The following is a 27306-nucleotide window of genomic DNA, read 5'->3' on the forward strand; positions in this document are numbered from 1 at the left end:
GGATGCTGAATATGCCCCAGCAGAATACATTTCACTGCTGTCTTTCTTGCTGGTGTCTCCAAAACCCTTCTTAATGTTCCTTTTCACCCGTCGTCTTTCCTTGTTTTCGGCAGAGCCATAGAATTCTGCCCTGTCAACACGCTCCTTGTCCATCCTGTCGAGGGCAACATTGCAAAACACACCTGGAACAATTACAAGGGCCTCCAGAACAGCTTTACATGCAGAATTGCCGTCATTGTAGTTGGCTACAGCATCATTAGTTGCTGTCTTCAATGTGTCAGCACTGACAAATGTCGTCTTAGGGCCGCTGCACCAGACGAGTTGGTTGAGTGACTCATTCGTGTTCTGTGTTCGCCCATGAAGACATTTGCTCAGAAGACCTGGATCTGACAAAGCCTTGAACACCGGCTTGATGATATCCATCACAGCCTCAGGAATGTAGTTTTTGTGGGAGTAGGTCTCATACATCACACAGAAGAAGGAGATACAGTCAGACACTAATAACATCGACTCATGTGTACACATCCTACACTCTTTTGCTTCCATACATATGTACCCTGCTTGTGAGACTCTCATACTGGGGCCAGTGGTGCTTGCCTATTGAGCGCAGTTATTTCATATAATTTCAGCCTCAGTGATTGAGCAAATAATGAATACAATTTATTAGGTTAAGCTGCTGACAGCTCTTATTTTAAGAGTCGGATTATGAATCTGCCTTGTTTGTCTAATATACAAATGTTCACATGGATCATGGTTCCACTTGATGCCCAGCTGTGGCCACTTGCAGTCTAGTGGTCCCACTTTGAAAACCACTTGCTTTCTAATGGTACCACTTGAAAGCAAGTGGGACCACTTGTAAAAACCACTTGTTTCAAATGGTCCCACTTGAAGGCAAGTGGGACCATTTGCAAAACCACTTGCTTTCAAGTGGCACCACTTGAAAGCAAGTGGGACCATTTGGAATCCCACTTCATATTTTCATCTGGGTTGGGGTTTAACGTCCCAAAGCGACTCAGGCTATGAGGGACGCCGTAGTGAAGGGCTTCGGAAATTACGACCACCTGGGGTTCTTTAACGTGCACCAACATCGCACAGTACACGGGCCTCTAGAATTTTGCCTTCATCTTAATTCAGCTGCCGCGGCGGGGATCGAACCTCTTCCGGGTCAACAGCCGAGCACCGTAACCACTGAGCCACCGCGGCGGGGCAGAAGAGTTAACTGATGAGCTAGTTGGTTTTCTGCCATTATATTCATATCATTTAGCACAAACACACACCAGACAAAAGAAAGGAACACGAAAGATGAAACACGGGCGTGCTCGCAGCCGATTTATTCCAGTAAAAATCAAGGCATATATGTCACTGACCTACACAGATACCACCTTACAAGGAGTGAGTTAACGGATGAGGTGTGAAAAAAAAAAAATTACCTCTCTGTAGTAGAGAGCAAGGGAAGTATAACTGACACAATCATGTCCCACTTTTCTGATAAAATAAGCCTCCAATGTTTCACGAGAAAAGCTGTACAAGATTGAGTCAGTGATATTTGCCTTGCTCTCTACTATAGGGGAATAAATTTTCTCCCTGTGTACCTATTAACTTTTGCAAGCTCATTTCTAAGATTCTTTGTAAGGTGGCATCAGTGCAGGTCAGTGAACATACATATGCTTTGATCTTTCCTTGAATAAATTAGTTGTGAGAGCACCCGTGTTTTGCCACATGTGTTCCTTTCTTTTGTCTGGTGTGTGTTTTGCGCTAAATGAGATGATTATAATGGCTGAAAACCAACTAGCCTATCGGTTAACTCTTCTCTTGAATATCGCGTTTGCATATTATATGCCATGAGGAAAACTACCTAGAAAAGTTAAATGTGTGCCTGTCACACTTGATTATAGGGTAACCATTAAAATGCTCCAACTTCGTTCCCATTCATATTTGAGGGACCTACGTGCTTTTGTTAGAGTGGAGCGGAGCTCCGTAGTGCAGTGCAGTGGGAGGCATAGCGGTACAAGTAAGTTTCGCTGTAAAGTTTTAAGCTGATACAGTGATAATGCAAATAAATAAATATATATGGCAAAGACTTCGTAGTGTTGCCTAAAAGGAACATATTTGTAAGTGCAGAAGAGAGTTGCGTACTACGAAGCCAGATTCAGAAGTGGATACTTCCATGTGTCATCCAAGTGTGTACTACAATATAGGCATATCTGTACACGCACTTTACAGGGCGCTTCACATGAAAACACTATTCTTGCTAGCTGTTTAAAACAGATGTGAAAAGGTGGCACAATGCACTCTGGTCATAGGTAGTGTTCACATTGGACTTGGGTCCAGTAATACATTTGATTATTTTCATTACTTTGTGTAGAGCACAAAGTAGTGCACTACCATACCTGCACAGGGTAGTGCAGAATACTTTGATGTTCTAAGCAAAGCAGTTGGGATGGTTACCTTGTTACAAACCGACTAGAACGGCGAGAAAGAACAACAACATCCTTAGTCTTTCAGTAGTTTAGAGCTCTTTATTCCACAAAGCTGCAACACAGATAAAAAAATATAGCATTAGACATTAGGTCAACCTTTGACAAAATGGATGCGTTCTTGATATTTCACATTAGTAAACCTCGCAAACAGGAATGCTTAACCATACTCTTAGAGCTTGTACACTGACAATAAAAATTGTACAAATTTCCACAGCAAGCACATCATGCCAAGAGGATCAACCGCCTAAAACTTGCCGGAGCTTATTCATTAGTTCTCTTGTGTTAATCTGATGGCCACAAAGCAAGCTGGCAAAATATCCATTAAGGCTTTCAATGCGAGCTTAAGTACTTTTCTGAAGTACAAAGAGCAAGTCTGTAGTGTGATCCCTGCATTACAGCACAGCACTACAACAAGTACTTTCACCCAAATAGGTTCTATGTATTGCTGGGTTGTTTAACATGCATGGCTTCACTACTTAGTGATCCATTAAATTTGTAGCACGAAACACAGGAAGTTTGTCATTATGTCATTTTTCACTATGAAACAACAAAACTGATCAACTCCGAGCATGCGCACACAAATACAGAAAGTAGGAAACGACATAAAACAGCACAAAGAGTCTCATAAGACAAAGAAAACAGTTGCACACACTTCAAATGTTGTGCGCTATCCCAGAAAAATTCATTGTTCTTTTAGTAATGATGCACATGGCCTATGTAATCTGTCCTCTCCTGCATTCTTCCAACATGAACAGTGCACTTTCTACTCACCATGTGTTTCTCAAATTCTGACTTGCAACAGCAACAGTGCACCACTAAATGTCTTTCAATGCTCTTAAGAATGTTGCTGTTTCATTTCCTGCTTTCTGCTTGTATGTGCATGGGCACTGCAGTAAATATAGTTGGAAGTCGCCTCTCATCCATTGCAACCTGTTCTGCATCCCTTATGTAATTTATACTGAAGTTTTGTACTCTAAAGTGTTCACTTAGCCATTCAATGCCTGCACCGAAGTTTTCTTCTTGCTAATAAAAGTTGACTGTCAAGCTGTGTAGCAATCTGTATGCAAAGTATGAGCACCGGCTAGTAACAAAAATACCAGTAGCTAAGCTACATTTACAAGTGGCAATCTCTAAGATATCATATTAAATGCACTCTTTTCTGATCAAGAGCTTGCAGTCAACAGAGACAAATGTCTCGTTCACTACACAAGATGTTCCCTACACAATACAGGGACACATGTCCGTGGTGCGGAGCAACCCCCACGCTATATCACATCACATGGGAATGCGAACGTAACAGAGCATTTCACAAGCTAAATGACCCGAGTGCGGAACAATGGGAGGGCCTGCTGACCAGCAGCGAGCTCACGGCCCAAAGGGCACTGGTGCAGCACGCCTGCGAAGCAGCAAGACGCAGCGGTGCCCTAGAATAGGGGCGCCGACCTTGTGAAGAGGCCGAAGACATGAAGACATCGGCCCACCGCTAAAGCCTGATTTTTGGAACAATAAATGTTTTTCACTCACTCACTCACTCGTTCCGCTCAGAGGCATGTTAATGTGAAATGACCTCTGTCAATTGTCACAACTGAAGGTACTTTGGCTTTGAAGCTTAGAGATATAAAAAACTAGTGAATACACAATAGGAATGGAAAGGGCTAAAGTGTTGCTTTTTTCTGCAAGAAATACAAAAAGTAAATTCAGTGAATAATGTCGCTGCGCATGGTCAGATGCTTTCATCAAGCAAGACTAGTCACTTGGCTCTAGCTTTGATGACCACAGTTAGTTTGCTCGCAGGAGCATGTAACTTGCATCACGCACCCTGCTATACACGTGCAAGCAGTGCAGCAGATTTGCCTTGCGGGTAATGGCCCGACCTGCTGCTGCACTTGGCCACTTTTTACAACAGCACTCGCTCTCAATGCCTTTTTTTGCTAGAATCTTCTGTGGATCTGGCTTCAGGCAGTACGTGTGCATTAGCTCCACCTATAACTGGAAAAATAGACCTACTGCTAGCCTGAATGATTGTTCAAGCAATGAGAGCTCAAGAACTGAAGGAATGTGCCCGTCCTAGGTATAAGGTCTTTAAAGGAACATTTACAATGTTTTTTTTATGTTTTTTTTTCATGAACGCTGTGTCCCAAAGCACAGCATCATCACACTAGTTGCAAGTACTTCTTTTCTCTCTTTCTACTTGTACCATTTTAGACAGCAGTTCAAATAATTGTTTCAAGTATTACCAAAGTGCCAGTTATCACCTGCCATGCACCTGATCAGGCTGAAAAACAAAAAATTGCCCTAACCAACTGCACATTGGTAACGAACCTATTACAGTAACAGGACTGCATTACACAATGCCAATTCATGTCACAGTGTACAACATAAGGATTGGAAGAAAACACAAGCATGTAAAAATTTTAAAATCTCAGCATGCATAAATAACAAGAATCGAGATTCTATACAACAGCACAAATGCATTGAACAGACCCTGTTGATCTCTGCAAAAGCCTTAGTGACCTTGATGTAACTGCTAGTTCACCATATACTTTGTTATCCTGTGCATTCTTCAGAACAAAAGCACAGTGTGGTAGTTTCATATGCCTCTCAAAATATATGCAATTTGAGCAGCACTGCTCAGCCAGTAGCCCAAATCCAATTGTCAAATGAGTACTTTACAGCTATTTGCTATGAGTATATATACACGCTATACTTCAAGAGATTTCATTCACAAATTACCAGTACATTTCAGAACAGGTGACAAATTCAAATGCTTGGCAATGAAATGAACAAATGAGTTGGCAGCCATGGTCCTTCAGTTATATTACGCATTTCCAAGAAGACTTCAGAAAAGCCCATACCACAATGCTAAATAAGGTCAATACATAGTGCATAAGTTGCTTCTGCCATTAAGCTGTATGGTTTGTCGACTATTACCTAAGCTTTGAGCTTGATGGGACCAAAAACATCGCAATTCTAGACAAAAGTATGTTTACTTTTTTAAGCGTTATGAGGCGACTGCGATGCCATTTTGTTAGCATACATACTGCTTTGCATTTAAACTAGTATCACTTGGCCAGATTGCTTTTTATTTTAAAATTTCTCATTCCAGTCAAACCTGAAAGGCTCATTTGTGACAGTCCTAAAAAACGAAACAAATTCAATAGCCTTTGAACTTTCAGCTGCTGGTTCACTGATAAAACGAGGGAAAAACAGCTAGGAGTAAAGTTTTCAGTGATGCTCAATTGCTTCTGGAATTTCGCCAAGTGATGACACTATAACCTAATTTCAAACTCTTAATAAAAGATACGTCGAGCGAAAAAAATCACAACCTAGGGGACCACATTGCAGCACACCGAATCAGCTTATTGGAATCCATTATACAGTAAACACTTCCGTCTTGCTCTAACACTGCTATGGTGATTATATGACTGTTTACATTTAATGGCCTTCAATTAATTGAGAATCTGAAGCTTCTGCTCTGGCTTCTCGCTGTTTTGCTCGAGAATGTGACTGTTTAAATATTGTGATGAAGACGAAGCTGGCAGTGGTGCAGGACGGAGCGCTCGCGCTAGGCCAGCAGCTATTAAATCATCTCATTGCCATCAGTCATCTCGTCTCATTCTTCTGCTGGCCGCCACGCAACAATATTTTGTCAATCTTTCATGAGTTCACAATTAATCACATCAGCCGAGATGTGACCAACCCATGCGTGTAGACAAAAAAGTGTGCTCCCATGTGTTAACCATGGCAGCAGCTTACACAATTTGTGCACTAGGCCCTGTGATCCTGGTACATGAAAGGCAAATCACACTTAACAGAAACTGCTACTGCAAGGCAGCTACGCAGGGATTCAACCAAGGCATTGCAAGCTCAAAATAGTTCTCTGCAAAGATCTTCACAAAGTGACCGTATTAATCCCCCCCACCCTGCCTTGCATTTAAAGTGAACTCAATGTGCTGGAGCCGCTGAATTCATAATACCATCATTAAACAAGAGGCTGTTTCTGGCCTATGTTCATGAGCGTTTAATGCTCCCAACCTTGGCATTCTCATTCCAAATAACTAAGCAGACATGAAGTGCACCTAGAGCTCCATGAAATCTTTGCAGCATTTATGTTTTTCCACATGGCTGTCTTCTGCTCGGGATACACTAAATCTAGCAAGTGAAGTGCACTAAACCACAACAGATCATTCGAAAACTGCCTCAGCAACAAGCTTATGAACACCTGTAAAGATAGACTATGAAAACCATCAACTCGGTTCAAATAACTTAAAAGAAAGATTTCATGATCAGTGAAACTTATACCATGTCACAAGATTCGCTGCTTAGTTTCACAATATGTTAAGAGGCAGAAAACAACCTGCGTGTGCAGGCACATGACATGGAACACACATACATGCAAGTTAACACACCTGCTGTGTTGTTGCTATAAAACTGCGCAGTGCATGTACGAATGCTAGGTTGCACCAATCAAGCGTCGTTGAAGCTTTGCAGGTCTCATTTCCTGAGGCAGTACGAAACTGTATGCCAAACATCTACACTGACAGTGCCTTACAGTCTTCGAGTGTCAGTGAATGTATAGGAGGGCAAGAACATTACAGCCAAGCACGGCAGTGCTCCAGGCGTAAACAGAGGCAGGTGGCATTGGAGTTAAACACGTGCTCTGACTGTCAGGGCTACATCCACAGCATAGAGGGCTGAAGCGAGAAGGCCAAGTACCTGAAATAATAAAAGCAAGACAAAAATTGAATTAACAGTGCAACTTCTGCATTGCATCAGCTAATTTTTGCTGAGTTTCACAACATTACTTACGGTACTGTTGAAAAGCACTAATCTTTAGGTGAGCCGCTGCTTAAAGAGGAGGAAACTTTATTAACCCATTAGGGACCAAGAAAAATCTAGCAGAGGGATTTTCTTCATTTTAGCACATAATAGTCTCATATAAAGAAAAAGAGATTGCTGAAATTTCGTCACGATTGCTTTATTCCTTCCAGAGGTTACACAGGTGTACTTTTTATAGTACACTGGGTCTTCCCCATAGCACATGTGGCTACTTCACTGCATTCCCATTGGTGCGTGAATTTTGTTATTATGTCTGCGATTTTTACGCAGGGTGATATAACACTTCTTGCAGGCCCTCATGAATATTTTCTGGCTATACTGGCACCGCAGTTATCCTACTTTGCACGGAAAGCTTTCTCCTTTTCAAAGAAGCATCAGATACGACTGAGCCAGAGTGTCTGTGAACCGCTGGTTACTGCATGTCAAGGTGTAGATAATAATGAGTAACGTTCTTACCAAAGCAAAAACAGTCAGCAGGCTCGTCTCTAGCAATCTGGTAGATTGTTCAGGCTTTCACAATTGCAATGTTGAGCTTTGGTGTCAACAACCACTATCACTTTTTGTCCCTGATGCTGATATACTGGCAGTAGACGGTTTGATGCGAAAGGTCAACACCTGCCATACCACTGTTGTAAAAGGAAAGGAGTTTTGGCTTTAAAAAAATCTGTTTTTCTTGTGCTGTAGGCAACCACCACTCTACAAAACATGTAGGCTCACTGCTGTTATAGTTGCATGCCATAGTTACTATACTGTTGATCGTAGACTTCAATAAAGGCATGTAACCTATACTACTGAAGCAAGAATCGATGTTTCATGGCTGCTTCTATTTCATCGCTTTCTTTGGCCCGAGTGGACACTTCCTAAACCTGTTTTGGCGAACGGTTCCTCTAGCCCTAAATTCCTCCCAGTGGAGCGTTACAAGAATGTCTTGAGAGGTAAAAAAAATTTTAAAAAAAGATGAAATGGTCACTAAGGGTTTAAATCACCTCAGGTGACGACAGGACAACACGCGCTTCCAAAAGTTTCATTTCTGAACTCAAGTACTTTGCGCAGACGGTGTGAATGGCATAACAGTAACTGTCTGCTCGGCAGAACCTTCAGTTCTTATAACCAAACTTTATTACAACCAATTAAAATCATACCATCATCAAACTCAAGACCGCTAGCTGCAAGTACAGCAGCCTCCGAGGCCGGCCTTGCTGAGCAGACAAAGTGATTTTTTCCGAAAAATTGGAAGTAACTGTAAGACCTATGAACTGGAATAAATAGGCGCCGTTCTGCACACAGGAAGACCCAGTGTACTATAGAAAGTACAGCAGTATATAAATCATCACAGAGCAAAAAATGCCAAAGGTGCGGGACATTCAAAGCATCCGTTGTTTACTTTCGTCTTTCGTGCTGCTCTATACTTGAAACTAGCATAATATGTACATGAATGCGGCCGTGAGAAAATTATAAGCAAGCAACTACCGGTGCACTTCGTGGGAAACAAACATCCTGAAGTTTCACCACAGAAAGCTAACATACTGAGCAGAGGAAGTGCACCAAATTAGTTAAGGGTGGTTGGCCAATCCCCTGTTGACAAAAGCCTGCCCTACTTGAAAAGAAAATTGCAGTCTTTGGTGGTGAAATTATAAAAAAATTAAGTGTACTTTTAAAAGTACGCTGGGCGCTAATGGGTTAAGTGAAAGCTTTGCAAAAGCCTGCCATTTAAATTACTGACAAAAGAGATGCATACATCTCAAATAGCTTTACACCAATCTCTGAAAACTGACACGTTCACCGTGGGGAAAAAAAAACACACTGCTGCTTGAATTCAGAGTACTATTATCCAAGCTCAGACCTTTTATGCTACAAGACCTGCACAACTCTAGCTGCAGCAGCTATGTCACATAACAGGGAGGAAATAAGTGCAGAAAATTTTCACAAAGTGGTGGCTCTCAAGTGAAATGCATCAACATTTTATCATAGATTTCAGAGTACACCTTATAGTCTGAAAAGTAAATATAATTGCTCTCGAATACTACTACATTCTGTGATATCCTTGCAACATGCTTAAAGATATTCACCATTAAACTTTGCACTCAATCCACTTAAGCAGTAGGGTGTGCTGCAGCCAAGGGGAGGCTAAACAGGCCACCCACTGAAACATGGCCAGGCTCGCACAAAACACAGCTTCCTGCTCAATCTACCCTTTCCTCCCGAAGCCACACAAAGAGAATTTGGTGTTTAACAATGCAGCAGCCAGGAATGGCTACAATGTGGCAAGCATTACAGCCATACCTACCTGCTCGCTAGTGTGTATGAAGTGCATGGCAATTTTTTTATCAAGGATTATATAGCCACACACATCATACTCAGTTAATTAGCTTACCCTTCTACTTACCCTTACACAATTGCTCTTTTCAGAAATCCTTTCCAAACACCTGCAAAAGCCTTCAGCTGACTAATTAAAATGACAAAAAATAGGATAAACTGTATGAAGGCTGCACTTGCAGTAGCAGCAGCAGCTGGTGGGAAAGCAATTCAAGCATGACTACTTGTTGCTTCACATATTTTAGTAGTTCGCCGATGAATCTATGACCGTTAAGTCCCATAGTTTCCCGCTATTTCACGAAAATTTGCGGATTTAAGCATTTTTTGTGGAATTGTGTGTTAGCAGCCACATTCAATTTTTTTATTCAATTGTTGTTACCAGCATTAGAAGGAACAACAGTATACGGAAAAAGTTACTATTTTATCTTACTTGCACGAATATAATGCGACAGGGTAGTTTGAGAACTTGGGAGACTTCTAAAAGAAATATAACGTCTATGTTGTAATCTCAAACTGTTCAGGCCAACGATTTCTGAAGGTCCCTAAAAAAACGCAGAAAGCGTGCTTAACTCTTTCGCTACCGCGCCATAGGCCATCGTTCGCATATGATCGATTCAAATCGCCCGCGCAAAAAAGCTCATTTTGGAGCGTCGTGGACGTGCTCCACCATCTAGTTAGCAAGCTCAACAACTGCTCTTTCAATTGCAGCCTTGGTTTGAGTGTTTTGACATGAGGGGGCGCCGTGAAAAATAAAACTTCGAACGGCCGCAGCAGCGTCAGCCGGAGAAAATGGCGTCCGTGTTGCCGCGCGCTCCCAGAAAGCGAAAGCTGACACCGAGCACGTCGGCTGGTTTCAGTTTCGTTTTTTGCGACAAAAGCAGCGGTTATTAGTCGGGCAACAATGTACAAACGTCGGATTTCGGTTTCGACAGTGAGACTTTGCCTCGGGAGCCTGGAACATCAGCGCGTACTTGCATGCAAGTTCTGTTTTCGTTCGCTATGTGTTTTCTGCGGTGCATACGGTTTGTAATTGATGACAGTGGTTTATTTTTGTGCTTCAGGGTCTTGACAACGTATAGCGAAGACAGTTTGCCAAATGCTCAAGGTCGCGTCACGTTTTTCAACCAAGACGACAGCTAGGTGTCCATATCGGCACATCGCTGCGGAGCGGCGCTCGGAGATTCGCTCGACTTCCCGACTTTTTTTTGGTGCTCTTCACGGCGGAAATGATGAAGACCGTGTGCGGAAACACTAATAAGTATGCATGGATGAAGATTTTCAGCAAATTTGGCGTGACGGCTCATGGGAAGACGTGAAACTGTTGGAAATTCTGATGTTCATTGGAATCATCATTTACATTGGAATTGTTGACCTGCCACGACTGTATCTCTACTGAAATGCCAGAATAATTTATTCTGGCCCTCTGCCATCAAAAATCATTTTTCAAAATTGGTTTTTCGCTTTTGTTGTTTGTTTGTTTTTGCGCGCAACGGACCTGGATAATTCAGTGGCGGCAGCTTCTATTGGCAACACTTGGAAAGTGTCCTGGCTTTTGAACCACATCGATAAAACTTATTTCATCGATCCTGATGTTTTAGAGCTTGCCTAAAATGCCAAATTTTATCAGCTGGCTTTAAGGGAGCAGCTAATTCAAGAAATCTTCGGGTATGATGAGGGAAAAGAAGTCCACGCCCCCAATCCTCTGATAGAATCCATTACACACCAACCGAAAAGAATGAAAAAAAAAAGAAGAAACTGCAAGCTCGGCTATCAGAGAACAAGGGAGGAACAAAGATAAAACCTTATGTGAAGCACTTGTCAGTCTACCTCTGCTTCACATCTTCACCCCTTATTGCTCTTCACAGTGGCACCACAGTCATGACCCCTGACTTGACAGGCCATGGAAAGTGCAGTAAATTTTTCTCATAGGTGAAACTGTGAATAATGACAGCTATAAACATGTGAAACAGTTTGTATATTCCAGTTTTCCTCTAATCAAGCTCGGGCTTAGTGCAGCCGGTAATTTTTGTTTTTGCTATATACTTTTTTTGTGTTTTTAGCAAATTTCACAAATAAATGTTCATTTACTTTTGCACACAGAACTCTTCTGTTTGTTTCATTCAGAAGTGCAACTAATAAGCTACAATTTCATGCATTGCAATATGTGCTGGGTGTAATAGTTCTTGTGAAAAAAATTTTTCTTTCAGTACACTCCAAATTGGGCATTTTTGCGCGGTAGCGAAAGAGTTAAATACCAAAGCAGCAGATATGTCAATGTTATTTAAAAGGCAACAATTCAGATGTGCGTGTCATAATCAAGTGAAAACAAGCCTCCGAAACTTTAAAGTGAAATTGCGGACAAATAGAAGTTGGCTTGCACTGGTGGGTCTCGCATTCTAATCAGAGACCACTCTAACTGAAAATGGCACTTTTATAAGCTAGAAAAGGCCAAAAAACAAAATGCAGCTGTCATCATCACCGGCCACTTTCGTAATATAATGCGTGCAGTGACAGATTCCTGTCCTTTTCGGTGAGGACGTCACAAGCTTGAATAGACTAGCGGTACAATATTTAAATCTAAATTTCTCAGGATAAAAACGTGCCTTTTGCTGCCAGACAAATGTCAACATAGCCAGAAAGAGCCAGAGAATCAATTTTTTACTCAGAACAATAACTGGATGGAGTTGTCGCCGGTGTCCCTTTAACGCACACAGCCTCACACGCAGCAGCCGCCGCCACCGCTAATCAGTGTTTCTAGCTGCCAAGTCTTGGCCCCTTTTTGCCCTTTGCTTTCCTTACTACACTCAACACTTTCAGTGCCTTCTCTTTCTCAATGACTCGCACTGCCTCCTTTCTATCCACAGCCAGCTTCTCCTTTGCACTTGCACGCTGCACGCTTTGCCCCAAGGACTATTAAAAAGCTGGCTTTGCCTACCGGCTCTTCAGCCTGGTGGCGAAGGTCACTTTAGCTGGCTTGAAAAGCTCGAAAAAAAAAAATCGCACTATAGTCATACCTTGGTATTGAATATATTGTGAGATGCGTAAGAGGTATTATTTCACAGATTTTTTGTTCTCAATTGTTCTCACCACAATGGAAGGGCATTTGAGTTGAGAAAGTGGATATCCCACACACTGTTAGATGACAACAAGCAACAGCAAGTGATGACGGCCAGTTTGTCATGGCTCTTTCGGCACTGGGATGCGTCCATATTTGACTGAGTGCTCACCAGTGACGAAAAGCGTATCCTGTATGAAATTCCCAATTGTTCCTAACATTGGCTGTTACCACGGGACCGTGTGCCTAACAGCAGGATCTCTTTACAATTGCGCAAGGGCTCCATTTCTCTTCGAAGCAACTCGAGCTATGACTGCGGTGGAGATGCAACATGTGTGTATATTAGTCGTGATCAATGTTCGTATGCACACCTCAAGCACTTTTCAAGTACAAAACATAGATGTTCACATATTGGTGTTCATTTTCTAATGAGACATCAAAAACAAGACCATTTTTGGTTACCTTATATACAGACCACTTATAAAGTAACTGCTTATAGTGTGGGACTGGATATAATGCAGTATTTGCCGGCCACCAGTCTGCCTCCCATAGCACTCAATGTAAGGTGACAACGCTTAATATACAATCGAGCGAAATGAAATACTGGGTATAGTGTGGTTTTGAGATTCGCTCGGTGATCACGCGGAACAGCAAGTGCCCTTCCCTGCACAGCACTGCGGGCTTTTGAGGCACGCTGCCGCTTACTCCACAAAACAAACACAACAAAAAATTATGTGGCAATCAATGGACGATCCGACGGAAATGCGAGAGCATGAATCGTTTCCGTGATCACCGACACTCCGCTGCTTAGGATATGCTTTTTAGATTCCACATTGGAATTCACACATAAACCGCTTTCACTGGGCGAAGGCGTTGGTTCAAGCATGTTGTCTTCTGTAATCACCAAAATGGTTATGCTGCTACTTCTTGAAGGAACGGCTGTCATCATGCTGTCGGCACCATGCACCCGTCTACCGCTCACTCCACTCCACGATGAAATCTCTTCTATCGCAGTCCTCCGTAATCATGCTGTGTTCGGTATACTAAAACTATTCTAAGCGTTCTTTCTTCTTTTTGCTCAGTGATAAATAAAGCCTTTTTAAAAGAAAAGCTACCTATCAAGCATGAATTGCGACCTGGAAAAACAATGTTTTTGTTATAGTGTGGTACCGCTTATAGTGCAGATTTTCGCTGCCCCCATGAAATACAGTATAAGCAGTCCACACTGTATATGTAAGAATACTACACCTGCATAACGCAAGGGGTCACTCTGAACTCATCAAGTGGCAAAAAAAAACAGATGTGTTTGCACCCCTGACTACATGTTCCAGTTGCTCAACGAAGGCAGTTAGATTGCCATCTGGACAGCTGTGTCAACTTCTTTGCCAGTGAAGCCAAGACTCGCCAAGAACTACATACAAGAACTACATGTGGAACCTCGATTATACGACGTTCAGGGGACCGCGCGAAACCGTCGTATAATCCGGGTGTCGTATAATCGAAAATCAAAGAATGCGGCCAGTGGCGCTCGGCCTTGCGCCGAAAACTGTTGACCGGCTTCAAGCCCGCGGCAAGTACGCCAATCAGATTAAAAAAGACAAAACCCAGCATTTGTTTGAAACAGATTTGCAAAAAAATCTTTATTACCGTTTAAAAAAAATCGGTAATTTTTTTTTTTTGCACCTTTGCCCAACCTCGGCGCATCAACTTTCTTTCAAGGGCTGCCACGTCCGGCAGTAGGTCGCCAACATCGTCGCGCGCGCAAGCAAAGCGCCGGATGTTGTCGACGCTCTGCAACACGTCCGCGTAACATCGTTGTCCACTTCCTCTTCGTCGGAAGTTTTATCGTGGGGCACAAGCATCCATTACTTCCATTACAAAAAGCGCCGTGGACGCCGCTGTCCTCGCTTGGGCGAGCGCGGCCTCGCCCGCTTATCTGTTTTTTCATCAGCGTCGGCTCCTGCGGACCCATCTGTTGCTGCGACCGACGCGCGTCTTATTTTTCTCTTTATCTTTCCTCTGATCTTTTAACTCTCCTCGGCAGCGGTGGTGGCATGGCTCACGCCAGTAGGCGGGCCCGTGCGCTTTCCTTTTCATCCTTCTCTCAGTCGCAACAACAACACGCAGGCTGCGCCTCCTTGGGACTCCGACTGCACAGGCTCGACGAAAAAGAGAGCAAGTGCACTTGGCGGCCTCGGCAACGCTCTCTTCCGCGCAAAAACGGGGGTGCTTAGATTCGCATGAAAAGTTTTTTTTTTTTTTTCAGAAATTTTTTTCCGAAAATAGGGGGGGTGCTTAGAATCGCGAAAATACGGCACATCCCGGCCTGCGTTTGCTGACGACCTTTTTTGACGGACGGTAGGAGCCAGCCGTCGTACGAAGCGGGGTCCTTCTAAAATTTGCGTCGTATAACCGAGGTTTTTAATGCATTGTCTCTATGGGGGTTTTGCCGGGACCGCACAAATTCGTCGTAAAATGCGGGTCGTCGCATGACCGGGGGACGTATAATCGAGGTTCCACTTACAAATACATGCCAAGAACTACATACAAATATAAGATACTAGTGCAAAGTGGAGTCATGCACAATGTTAATTTGAATACATACACATTTAAAAGCGGCAAGCCAAGCAATGCAAAATTTTGCGCCAAATAACAAATGATCAAAATTTGCCAGTAGTAGAACATGGTCTTATTAACCCCTTAAGGGCTCAATAAAAAGAAAAAAAAAAAGTATGGCTCATTTTTTTTTTTACAACATAAAATTCTTCAGTAATATATTTAAAACACAAAAATATCTGCGAAAACACTTTACGACAGTGAATGTTTCATTAGCCATTTTGTATTGTCCGCTCTTGGAACTCCAGAAAGAAAGGGTTGCTTTTGAATAGCAGTACACAAAATTTTGAGGGGGCAATTTGGTGAACTAAAGTGCAACGAGGTGAAAGCCTTTCCCGCAACGCTCTCCAGCATCTTACGCTAAACAAGGAGAACTGCATATGCGTTGGCAGGAAGTCGGCGTAGCATAGTGGTTAGCAAGCTTGGCTATGGAACGGAAGGATGGTGGTTCGATTCTCGCCGTGCACAAGATTTTAGGAGTTTTTTTCTGGTTAATGACTGGTTAGTCATGACTTGTGACTAGTAATGACTAGTTATGAGCCACTAGTTACGACTTTCCCTTCAGATATAACGGACGGATGAATAGACAGAGTCATGGCTGCGAGTAAGAGCCATTAAAGGCTTTCGCCTTAAAATGCACTATTCATCCATTGATTCCCTCCAAACTGTGGGAGACTATGAATGGTGTGCTAGTTCTCAACACACGGCACTCTGCACAGGGCCTTCTTTCACTGCCTACACCAGATCCTCGCTTATTTGCAGGTGTTCTTGCCGTTACAGTCTCGTCACTATCTTCTTCAATTGAAGAATAAAACTGGAGTCAACAATCTCATCGCTTATGCTATCATCCCAGCAAACCACAAACCTCTCAGAGACGTCTAGCTAGATGTCTCTGAGAGGTTTATGGTTTGCTGGGATCATATAACGGCTAGCACTCTTCTGAACAATAACACCGCATGGATAATGCCATGTTTGTCTGAAAGCACAGGAAAATTTCATACTTCCAGGGTGAGCCTCAGTGCACAAGGAAAGCCTCCTGCCATCTAATATGGAAACTCTCCTTCAATAAAGGTGTGGATGAAAGAATAAGTGTTGCCATCTATGCTTTAAATGTAAAACACCATTTAGAAAGCAGCAAAACACCCATGATGAGGTGAGCTTGTCAAAAGCGAAAAAATGGCAATCGCTCGTGATGAGCTAAGGTCGTCATAAACCCTTAAGGGTTACTTTAGCTATACAGAACTCAAAATTATTGCTCGTGATCCAATCTCTTAATGTGTGCACCCTATCCAAATGTGTTAAAGTATCAGGAAAATTGCCACAGTGCACAACGATCGAATTAACGTACTCAATGTGTGGCTGTGGAACCTACAAATGCCTTTGTGAAAAGATACTCACCCCAGCAGCTATAATGGTACCCAAGCCGGTATACTGTGATGCGTTGACTACACACGTCAGCCCTCCTGAGAGGTAGAAGATGAAGCCCACAATGTGGTAGTTCAGGTACTGTAAAGAGGTCATTTCCCGCGTAAATGAGAAACTGCAGTCACAGTCAAATGAAATATGTTATTTTCAGCAAAGCATGCAAAAAGATGTATTTAACATAGTGAGCATTGAACAATACATTTATCACATATATTAATGATTCTATCATGATGAAGAAGCATGCAAGGCAGGCAGGTGATGCAAGTGCCAAAATTTACAATCATCTGAAATGGCAACATTCCATTCACAGCATACATTTTTACACAATCTATGGAACCCAAAAGGCCCAAATCCAAGGGAAGCAAAAATGTGTTTTGAATGCACTTTTTGTCCCATTTTACAGAACAGGTTTTTTTTTCCCCCCCACAGTATCAGGAGCTCAAACCTGGGCTCACTGACCAGCATGCACAAAATAATGGCATTTTTGCATTTTAGTAACGTACAAGCCTACTCGTGCGACACACGGTGATCAATCCAACTTAATGGAACCTGGCACTGACATTACAAAAGCTTCTGCGCCACTTCACAACAGTCTGCACTGTGGCTTGGAAAGCCGAGAGCAATGCGCACTGAGAATGCTACCTGAAACCACACAACACATACCACCACCTTTGACATGTGCCGTTTAATAAACTAGGATGTTATGTTAAGCACCAGGCTCGTAACTATCAAAACCGAAACTACTGTGTGTAATGAGCTTGACAATAAAAGTATTGACGTATGCTCAAAAAAACCTTGTTACTTTCCACAATAAAGGGTAGCATTACTGCTATGTTACAGGGCCCCTGATCCATGTTTGCCAGATCTGTATGAGTCTGGTCAGTAACTGGTCAGTAATCACTGGTCAGTAACCCTGCCTGAGAGGAAAGGAGAATGCGTTTATGAGTGCATTGTAAAAGCAGTCTGAAGAAGACTCGGCACTGCTTCGTGCGATTGGCCCAGTATTGAGGACAAGCCTTATGCGACACACAGGCAGTGATGTACAATGTGCACTAGGCACACCCTGTTGCTAACAGCAAGCTAGTCATGCTGAGAGGAAAGAGCTCCTCCCCAAAAAAAGATTGTGCAGGGGTGGTGACAGGCCCTTAATTAGTGAAAAGAATAACAGCTCTAATTATAACATTTCTGGTCTTCTAACCATGGCTAATAATCGTTGGAAACGCTGTGTAGAGAGAGAAAAAAAAAAAGACCACACTTGCTTCTGCTCCTCTAGAGCCACAATTAAGGCTTTGCAAACAGTGGCCATGAGTGCTTTTTTTATAAAGCTTGACCAAGGTGCTACTGCCACACTTCACAAATATGTAGCATGAACAAGTTTATGCCTTTCATCCCTGCTGCTCTCAAATAAAGCCTACAAACACATAAATACAGTTTCATAAACCAGTGGCCGTATAATAAAAGGCAATGAACAACAGTTCCACAAGAAAAATGTCTCGTACATTAATACTTCACAACACCAAGATAGCTTTCAGTATAATTTTGCAATAGTAATGAGTCACCTCACAGCCTGACTGATCAACAAACAGCAACCACAGCTATCACAACAACATAAATATTGTTTAAAGGTACATTACACAGCCGTGCAAACATGTAGACATTATACGCCATGGTATTGTTATTTTAGAGTGCAGCTCTTAGGTGCCCGTTCCTGGTTTACGTATCGTCGTCGTCATCGGTGTAACCGGCAGAGCTACAGCAAAGCGAAGAGTATGATGAAGGTGAAAGTAGGGCGGTAATGTAGGGAGGGCGAGAATGAAAAGGCGGAGGAGGGGATACCGGTGGAAGAGAGAAAGGCGGAACCGTAAGGTGGAAAGTGGAGGAGGAAGGTATAGTGGGGGCAGGTGAGAAGGGCTGCGCTCAGTTTCCGCTGGCTGTTATGTAATGCCTCCCTAACTGCATTTACAGATAGCCGTCATGCTCAGAACATGCACCACAACCACGTGCGCATAAGATACCCCCACAACCCCCCCGTTTCAGGTGGCACACATTAGAGGGTTTGTGAAAAACGATGCAATGCTTTACTCAAGTGAGACGATTCCTTGCGAAAGGTTTGTGGGCCCCTTAATTGTCGCACAGGTGCGCGGCTGATTATGTTCGAATCAGCGCAAGATTTACCGCAAAACTGCTAGCCACAACTTGAGTAAGCCAAGAATCGGCAGACGAAACATCAACCAGCACATATATATGGGCATCTATGGGGGCTGTTTAAGGAATCCATGCCGCTTACCATGAGAACGGGCACATGCTACTCTGCACGTGTGGGCCACGCGCCTTGTGGCTCGCTCTAAATGAATACTCGTCCCCTGTGGCACCAGCATTCCTCCTCGAAGCAATGAGACAAGTATGTTGCAAAGCGTTCTCGCACGGAGCAGCAAGCGTGGGAGAGGACACCGGAACTAGGCAAGGGTTGCACTGCACAACTCTAAACCACTGAGGAGCAATCGTTCAGTGAGATAGTTTAGAGGCCTTGTTGTGCAACAAAGCAGCAATGCTTCACAATGTACTCTTAAAAGGCAGCTTAAGCATCGTATAAGTTTTCTGCCTCAATATATTGCAAAATCACCCTCCGCTCAAATTTCGAGAGAGTAGTGTAGTTGCCAGTCAATTTTTACTTTATTATTTACTGATTGATATAAACTAACTTTCTAATTATTACATCATTGGAACAAGCTGAAAATGCACACCTGCAGCCAGCCATTGCATAACGGCATTAAATTTATAAAATTCTCAGAACGAATATAATGTTGAAATCCTTTTTTCTGGGCGGGAGGGGGAGGGAAGAGGGAGGGAAGAGGGAGGGGGCTGAAAATAAGAAAATCAGGCGCAGCTTTAACCTAATTCAGCTCCTCTTTAAGTGTATGAAAAGTCACCTTAGCATCAAGTTTCCCATATCAAGTTGGCTTACCATCAAGTTTTGAAGAATTTGCTGAAACCTTTTAAAAATTTCTGCAGCATTATCTTTGCCACCGAAGCATTTACAACCATGAATTTGACAGGATTAGACCAACTGAGCACTTTGACAGCAACGCCGACAAACTAGTTAAATATATCAGGAAATGGCAGGACAAGCACTTACAAACAGAGTGCCGATGAGGAGCGATCCTGAGTAGGAACCCATGGCCGAAAGGAGAATAATGAAGCTGACAACAGCAAAAGCAAAAGCTGTCATCATCAGGAACACCACCCATGATAGCTGATAGGTCTTGATCAGCAGAGACATCACTATCAGCCCCACTATCTGAAAAGGGAAAGAAATAATCTACTCAACTTTCTAATAAGTAGCTATATCCAAGCATAAAAATGAATGCAAAAATTCCTGTAACCCCACACTGTAACATGCAAACCCTTTAGTGTCCAGTGCCAGTGAACGAATGTCATCCCTGTGATGGCAACAGTCTAGTATCGTTGCACTGTCAAACCTCAAGGTCAAACATTTTCTTAAATCAATTTGTACTTGTCGCTCTGATTCCATATGGTAACAGTTTGCTCCACCAGCAGCTGTCACATGACAAAACTACCCAGCGAGGACTACCTGCCCCAACATAGTTATGAAATGTAAGAATGTTTCTGTGTGCACACACACTTCTACTTTGGCCGTGTTTTACCCTCTTATGCACAATACCCACAATCCTAATTTCCCCATCAACATTAAGTGTTGGAGGAGGCTAGGTACAGGTGCTCGAAGGAGCAACTTGACAGGAGGCTGCAAGGCCCTATCAGTATAGCAGCAACAAAAAAAAAATGAAATATGTCAACAAGATAACAGAAAATATGGTTGAACAGTAAAATGCATGCAGCCTATGAAGTCCAGAAAAACCTAATTGATTTAGGATCAATATCGAACAGACTATAAGATGAGTGAGGGAGTGTTGGTAATGCATAAGCAAACTACTCCATCGCATAATTAGTTCTAGGAGTGACTAATAAAACTGCTACTCTTTGTGACGGATAAGATAGAATACCTCAATTGCTTTTATCTTAGATGACCGCCGTGAAGCGTAGCTATTACCTATGATGGCACATAAATATTTGTATAATATGTGCTAGTAGAAACAACTTATGTGAATGAATGTAGTTCAGACCGTTAAAAAGCAGTCTAAGAAGGGTGATGAATATTTGTCATATTCTTGTATCTGTTGTAGCACCCAAAACTATAAAACATTAGAGTTACATAAGCAGAAAAATGAACTACGTGCAATCGACCTAATTCTAAGTAGCAATATTGTTCAAAAGAGGTACATCACATCAACAACACAAGAAAACTTTATTAAAACACTGTCAACATGCTCAGCCTGAAATTATTTATTTGTACAGTATGGTGCACTGTTAAAGGGAACATCCTGCAGTGTGGCCACCCTGCTCTGTGAAGCGTCCCCTTCGTTAACTTGCAAGAATCAGGCAGGCGCATGCACAGTTAGCACGGAAAGTGGAATCAGCCGTGCGTCATCCACTACAACACTCTACCGCTGCTTGTCTTGCGGAGATAGAAAATCTTGAATGCAAAGGCTGTACTAAAAATAAAAAGCAGATTTTTCTCGCAGCTACACAGCAAACAAGTATTTCTGTGATATATGCTCGTATTTCTTTAACCTTCGATTCTGCTGAAGCAATTTTTCTGCGAAACAAAAGTGGTGCAGGGGAGACATCACTAGTTCTTGCCCACTTATTGCTCTAAACCTATGAAAACCTCCTGTTGCTGCAGTGGGGCTATTATTAAGTGAAAGCATAAGGGGCCTGTCAAGACATTTTCCCGGCTTTGAGCGCTATTGTGTCGCTGTCACACTCAGTCGTTGCTTGGTGTGTTATGTGTGTGTATAGAAATCAAAGCATAAGTGTTCACATGTGCATGCCACGTGAGATCATGTCATGGCATGATCATCATCATGACATGAGTGACCACATTACCTGTTAGTGACTGGTGTGTATGGAAGCCGTGTCGTGTATAGCGATGACACCACTAAGCTGGAAGTGACGTTACCAAACTGGAAGTTATGTCCGGGAGTGGCGTCACCAAACTGAAAGAGATATACAGAAGCGACGCCTTCGACCCAGAAACAGCAACAGGAAGTGACACCACCAAGCCAAAAGTGACATTAACAAACCGGATGTGACATTACCAAACCGGAACTGACGTTAACAAACTATGAGTGATGCACAAAAGTTAGACTGTCGTACCAGAAGTGGCAACCAGAAGTACGTCACCAAACTGGAGGTGTTGCGACAACAGCTCAACTGGTTCCTTGTGCTATCGAAACCAAGCCTGCGCACTGTCTGGTGTCTGTTAATTTTAACGCGATAGCACAATGAACCCGTCGTGGTGTTGCCGGAAGACTTCCAGTCCGGTGACCTCGCTACTGGTCACACTTGCTATTTGGTCATGTCACTTCTGGCCATCACCTCCAGTTTAGTGACGCCACTTACGGTTTGGTGACGTCATCTGGTATGTAACATCATGCTCGCTCAGCATGACGAGTTATGTTGTCACGACCACGCATCACATGTAATGCTTAGTACACTTTATAACAGACATACGCACACTCATTGCTATACAAATACAACGGTTTCCACACACACCAATCAATAGCAATAAATTAGTCATGGTGGCTCATGCCATGACGCGATCATAAACGGCCATGTATTACCCGGAATGCGTAATCATACACCTTCGTGTAGCCACACATACCATATCACGTGTCACAGAGACACAACAATGCTCAGAGCTGAGAAAACACCTCAACAGCCACCTTATGCTTTTGCTTAGTAACCGGCCTTCTGTGGCAATAGGAGGTTTTCATAGGTTTGGAGTAGAAAGTGGACGAGAACTAGAGGAGATGTCTCTCCTGCACCACTTTTGTATTGCGGAAAAACTGCTTCAGAAGAATCGAAAATTAAAGAAATATACATTGCAGAAATACTCGTTTATTACGTAGCTGTGAGAAAAATCTGCTTTTTATTTTTAGCACACACTTTGCATTCCAGATTTTCTACCTCTGCAAGCCAAGCTCCATGAGAGCGCCGTAGCAGACGCGAGGCTGAGTCCACCTTCCACACTCACGGCGCATGCGCCTGGTGTCGCAGGTTCCCACTGGTTACCAAAGGGGGCGCTTCACATAACGCGGCGGCCACACTGCGGAATGTTCCCTTTAACAGTGGACCATACTGTACATACTGTGAGCCGTGAACTTCTGATACAAAATTTGTATTGATCATAGTACTGACCACTTGTTTTTGGCCACTATTTAAAACAGCCAGAAGTTTTTGTGATGTTAACATGTGAATCAAGCACAGCTTCTCAATATTTTTAATGACATTACAAGGGTGCCAATTGAAGAGTTATTCAGCATCCTATCATAGAGTGGAGTGGCAAAACGGACAAAAGTGCACGTATCCACACAAAGCACAAGCTGGCACAATTGTTGCCTGTTAGGCACTGCAACTGGTTTGTGCTCCGAGTACACTCCTAAACAACAAGTGCCTGTTTGGTCACTCTGCTTCACTAAAGAGTGATAAATCTCCACCAAAATTTACATTAAACCGCGATTCTGCAAATTTTTTTTTGACAGTCAACAGATCATTTCCTTGCTTATCACCATAAACAGTGCATCTTCTCATTCAACCTATAACTTTTGCAAAATGGGGCCCTCTTTCAGTCATTCAACAGCCCTTCCGTAGTGTAGCACTTGTTCTGTGGTGCTTGCTAACCATTATTAGTAATCAATTGATGTAGACTTCTGCATCTATAAATTACTGGAATCTGTGCCTACCAATAATGTTCTGAGTGTGCTTTTTGTACTTTTTTAAAAATCCTGTTCTTATTGACAGTGTGCCCTTTTCCTGTCTGCATGTTCACAGGTTCCTGAAACTGATCATCTTCCTGCATAGTACTTTCAGCAATATTCATATCTTTAGCGAAAAAGGATGAGGAAGAGAAAAAAATAACAAACACGGGCACTTTCGTCCTCGCTCTTCTGCACTGAAGATATGAAAATGACCGCATATTACAAGCCCAACAGTTAGTGCTTTTGAAATATACGTTCGAGCTAATTTCTGCTCACCTGTGGCATATATTGAGCCACACACTCACTGCATTGTCACACAGGCCTGCTTTCTACCAGTTTGGTCGCCTGCAAAAATTCCTAAATTCGGCACTTTATATGACAAATGGAATGCATAAGCAAGTCATTTTTCGGCATGTTTTGGCAAATAGTGAAGGCTTAAGCCCTGCTTGTAATAGCAGCAACAATTGGCAGCATCCAATAATCGTAACACATGCTGCAATTACTGTTCGCAGCATCCAATAATTGTAACACATGCTGCAATTACGGTTATATCAGTTACTTAGAACAATTCTGTCTTGACACTGTTAACTGTTACTATGGGAAACATACCCAACAATTTGCCTAACTGCATCTTGTCACTTGTTGCCTTATTTGCACGTGCCCAAACAGTGTTCAAAACAAAACTCCCAGATTTTCATATTCCAATAAGGCAGAGTTGACACAATAGCTGCGACACATTATGGAGAACTATACACCCATCTTCAGGAACAATGTAACTCCTGGACGACCTTACACAAATATAAGGGCTACTTATGTCCGACTATGTTACAATTCATTGTAGGCAGTATGATCAATAGCAAATGTGGTAAAAACTCACCTAGGCAAGTTTCCAATTTTCCCTGGTTATGAGTTACAGTGCAAAGCAGCCAAGATGCACACAGAGAAAGTAACCACATTTGCCGTCTTTGCCAAAAGTAGCCAGGCTGCCCTTACCACTTAAGAAATCAGGAGACCTAATATCATCAAGGGAAGGAAAATGATGGAATAGGTTCACTAACGCAGCTTCTCCTCGCAGCTGACAAGAGCCAGCAATCATGCCAACACCATTCCTTTACCAGTGTGCTTTGTCGATGGTCACTGCAGCCTGGTTGTTTTTGGCAAAGATGGTATATCTTGTCTGCTCTGTATTGCAATTCATGCTGAATCTCTACCAACTCGCCAAGATCTTGACTTTGTCCAGGTGAATCAGGAGGGTTTTGGTTTAATTGAGTTCAACGTCCCAAAGTGACTCAAGCTGTGAGGGACACTGTAGCGCAGGACTTCGAAATTTCGACCACCTGGTGTTCTTTAATGTGCACTGACACCGCACAGTACACGGGCCTCTAGCATTATGCCTCCATTGAAATGTGCCCGCCGCGGCCGGGATCGAACTCGCGTCTTTCGGGCCAGCAGCTGAGTACCATAACCATTGAGCCACCGCGATGGCAAAACTAGGAATGAATTTTACCATTCCAGGTAAGCACATTTCACAACGATATAAGTTAAACCTGGATATAACGAAGTTGAAAAAAGTCCGGGATTTTTCGTTACATGCAGTTTTCGCGAGAAGACCCGAAGGGGCAATGCAGAACAGGAACCAAAATAAGAAATAAATTTAGGGGAAATCACCTTGAAAATGTTTACAGGAAACCCCATCATTCGATGTCTGATATCACTACTACCGCGGCAGAAATGTTATTATCGTGAAAATGAACGCTACATCAGACATGAAATGTTGCTTTTTTTGTACAGAATACTGCCGAATCTGGCATCTAGCAAATGTGCCGAAGAAAACCGCAGCCAGTGGTGTCTGCAGCTGAGCGGGCGCCCAACGTTTCGCGACGCCATGCATTTGAGCACGCAAATTCTTATAGATACTTGTAATTATGCACGCTTGCTAAAACAAGTACACTGGTGTCGAAGTGAACACTTTTGTGATTTTAACAGAACAGTCAGTGTCGCTGCTCTCACAGACCTAACTGATCAGTGGTATTTGCCTCTTGTTGATCGCAATTGCTTTCGCGTCGAGGGATACGCGGCGGCGCGCCGCCGCTTCTTCACTCCGTGCATCTCCGGTCGGGCATTGCGCCGCCACGTTTTCTGCCATGCGAATATCGTCAAAAAAAAGGCGTCGCCTGACTACGCGAGCAACCGCGGGGCGGTGAAAGCGAAAGCTACACAGATGCGCTGACGGACGCGTTACCTCAACTGCGGTCGCTCGTTGCGATTGTTTACGCTCCTCTCATGTCACTTCGTGCTTTTCTTTTCAGCCAAATTTCGTAACTAAGCACAAGCTAACAGACAGTTGGCCTAGCGAGTTCGTTACATCAAGGTCAACCGCCGCTAGGCGTTCATTACATGGAGGTCTCAAATACGCGGGCTTCAATGGGGGCGGCGTTGGGGAATTGAAAAACATCATTATATCGAGGAATTCCCTATATGGAGGTTCGTTACATCCAGGTTTAACTTAATGGTCATTGAATGGTCTGATGTGTTGGCAATTTCAAACCCTAATGCTACTTGTCAGCAATTTCTGGACAAGTTCACATAGCTATACACCAAACACTGCCCTTTCAAAAATTTTCAGTGTTTGAAAAAAATCCAGCAACCTTGGATAAATAAACACTTGTTGGACAAAAGTAAGAGTTACAAATGATTCATTCAGTAGGTTTATAAAGACTAGGGAAATTGCCTCACTTCAAATAATTCAAGAAATATTGAAACTGTCTACACAAAGAAATTAGTATATGTAAGGCTTATTACCTAAAAAGTTGGTTCAGAGCAGTTAAAGAACACTGCAAGCTAAACTTGGAGAAGACTTAACGAAGTACTAGGCTAGTCATTAATACCAGCTTCTATTAAAGAACTCACAATAAATGGTAAAATGGTACAAGATACTGCTTTAGCATATGCATTTAATGACCATTTTAGAAGTCTTCCAGTGCCGCCTCTGCGACATGGCAGTGATCATTCAATTAATATGCATTCATCTAACATTTTATTTCTTTCCCCTTCTTCCGCCAATGAAGTACACGTAATATTTATGCAGCTCAAAAATTAAAGTATGTGCAATGCACAGGGAATACAAATAAAACTGGTTAAGTCCGTTCTCAACATCATACCGCATTTATTCGAATCTAGGCCAACAGTTTTTTTTCTAAAAACAAAAGATGAAACTCTTAGGTCAGCTTAGATTCAGGGATTTTTTCATTGTATTAAGAACATACGATAGCTCATAAAAAACGACAAAATTTAGCATAAAAGTGGCGCCCCCACGAAACACCAAAAGAAGAGGGCACTGTAACCGTTATTATCCATAGCCTACATCGATAAAAGCACACATGAGCATTGGCTGCTATTTTGACCTTGTTTCATTAAAAGGGCGACTAAGACTCGGTCCTGAGCAACAAAAATAGTTTCTCTCCTCTTTGTGTAGTGCGTGGGCACATGATAAGAAGGGCAACGATGACGAGGATGAGTGAGCGGAAGCAGGTTCATGCAAATAAATGCAGTTTGCGTGCTGTTCTTGATGCAGTCCTCAATTGTTTTTTCGGCCAGCTTACATTTGAGGAAAGTTTTTTTTTTATTTGGCCTTCAACTTTGGGTGTCTGCTTAGAATCAACGCCGCCCTAAATTCGAGTAAATACATTATGAATTCTGGCTCAGATACTTAACCTTTGTCTCACCTCTGCTGCGC

General features: G+C 42.7%; 1 protein-coding gene across 2 annotated transcripts in view; it reads right to left on the reverse strand.

Moving 5' to 3' along the window:
- Positions 1–2499: 2499 nt before the first annotated feature.
- LOC149351284 (uncharacterized) overlaps positions 2500–27306 on the reverse strand; it is a 32049-nt gene continuing 7242 nt past the window's right edge. For both annotated transcript variants that reach the window (XM_089580578.1, XM_089580577.1), the window contains exons 2-4: positions 19868–20029; positions 16705–16812; positions 2500–7196 (exon numbers count right to left, since the gene is read on the reverse strand). In XM_089580578.1, the coding sequence (XP_089436704.1) occupies positions 7128–7196; positions 16705–16812; positions 19868–20029 (339 nt within the window). In that variant the 3' untranslated portion in view covers positions 2500–7127. The remainder of the gene's footprint in view (positions 7197–16704; positions 16813–19867; positions 20030–27306) is intronic.

Source organism: Amblyomma mixtum, chromosome 3 (assembly GCF_055824585.1).
Source record: "Amblyomma mixtum isolate Tamu chromosome 3, ASM5582458v1, whole genome shotgun sequence".
NCBI classification, from domain to species: domain Eukaryota; kingdom Metazoa; phylum Arthropoda; class Arachnida; order Ixodida; family Ixodidae; genus Amblyomma; species Amblyomma mixtum.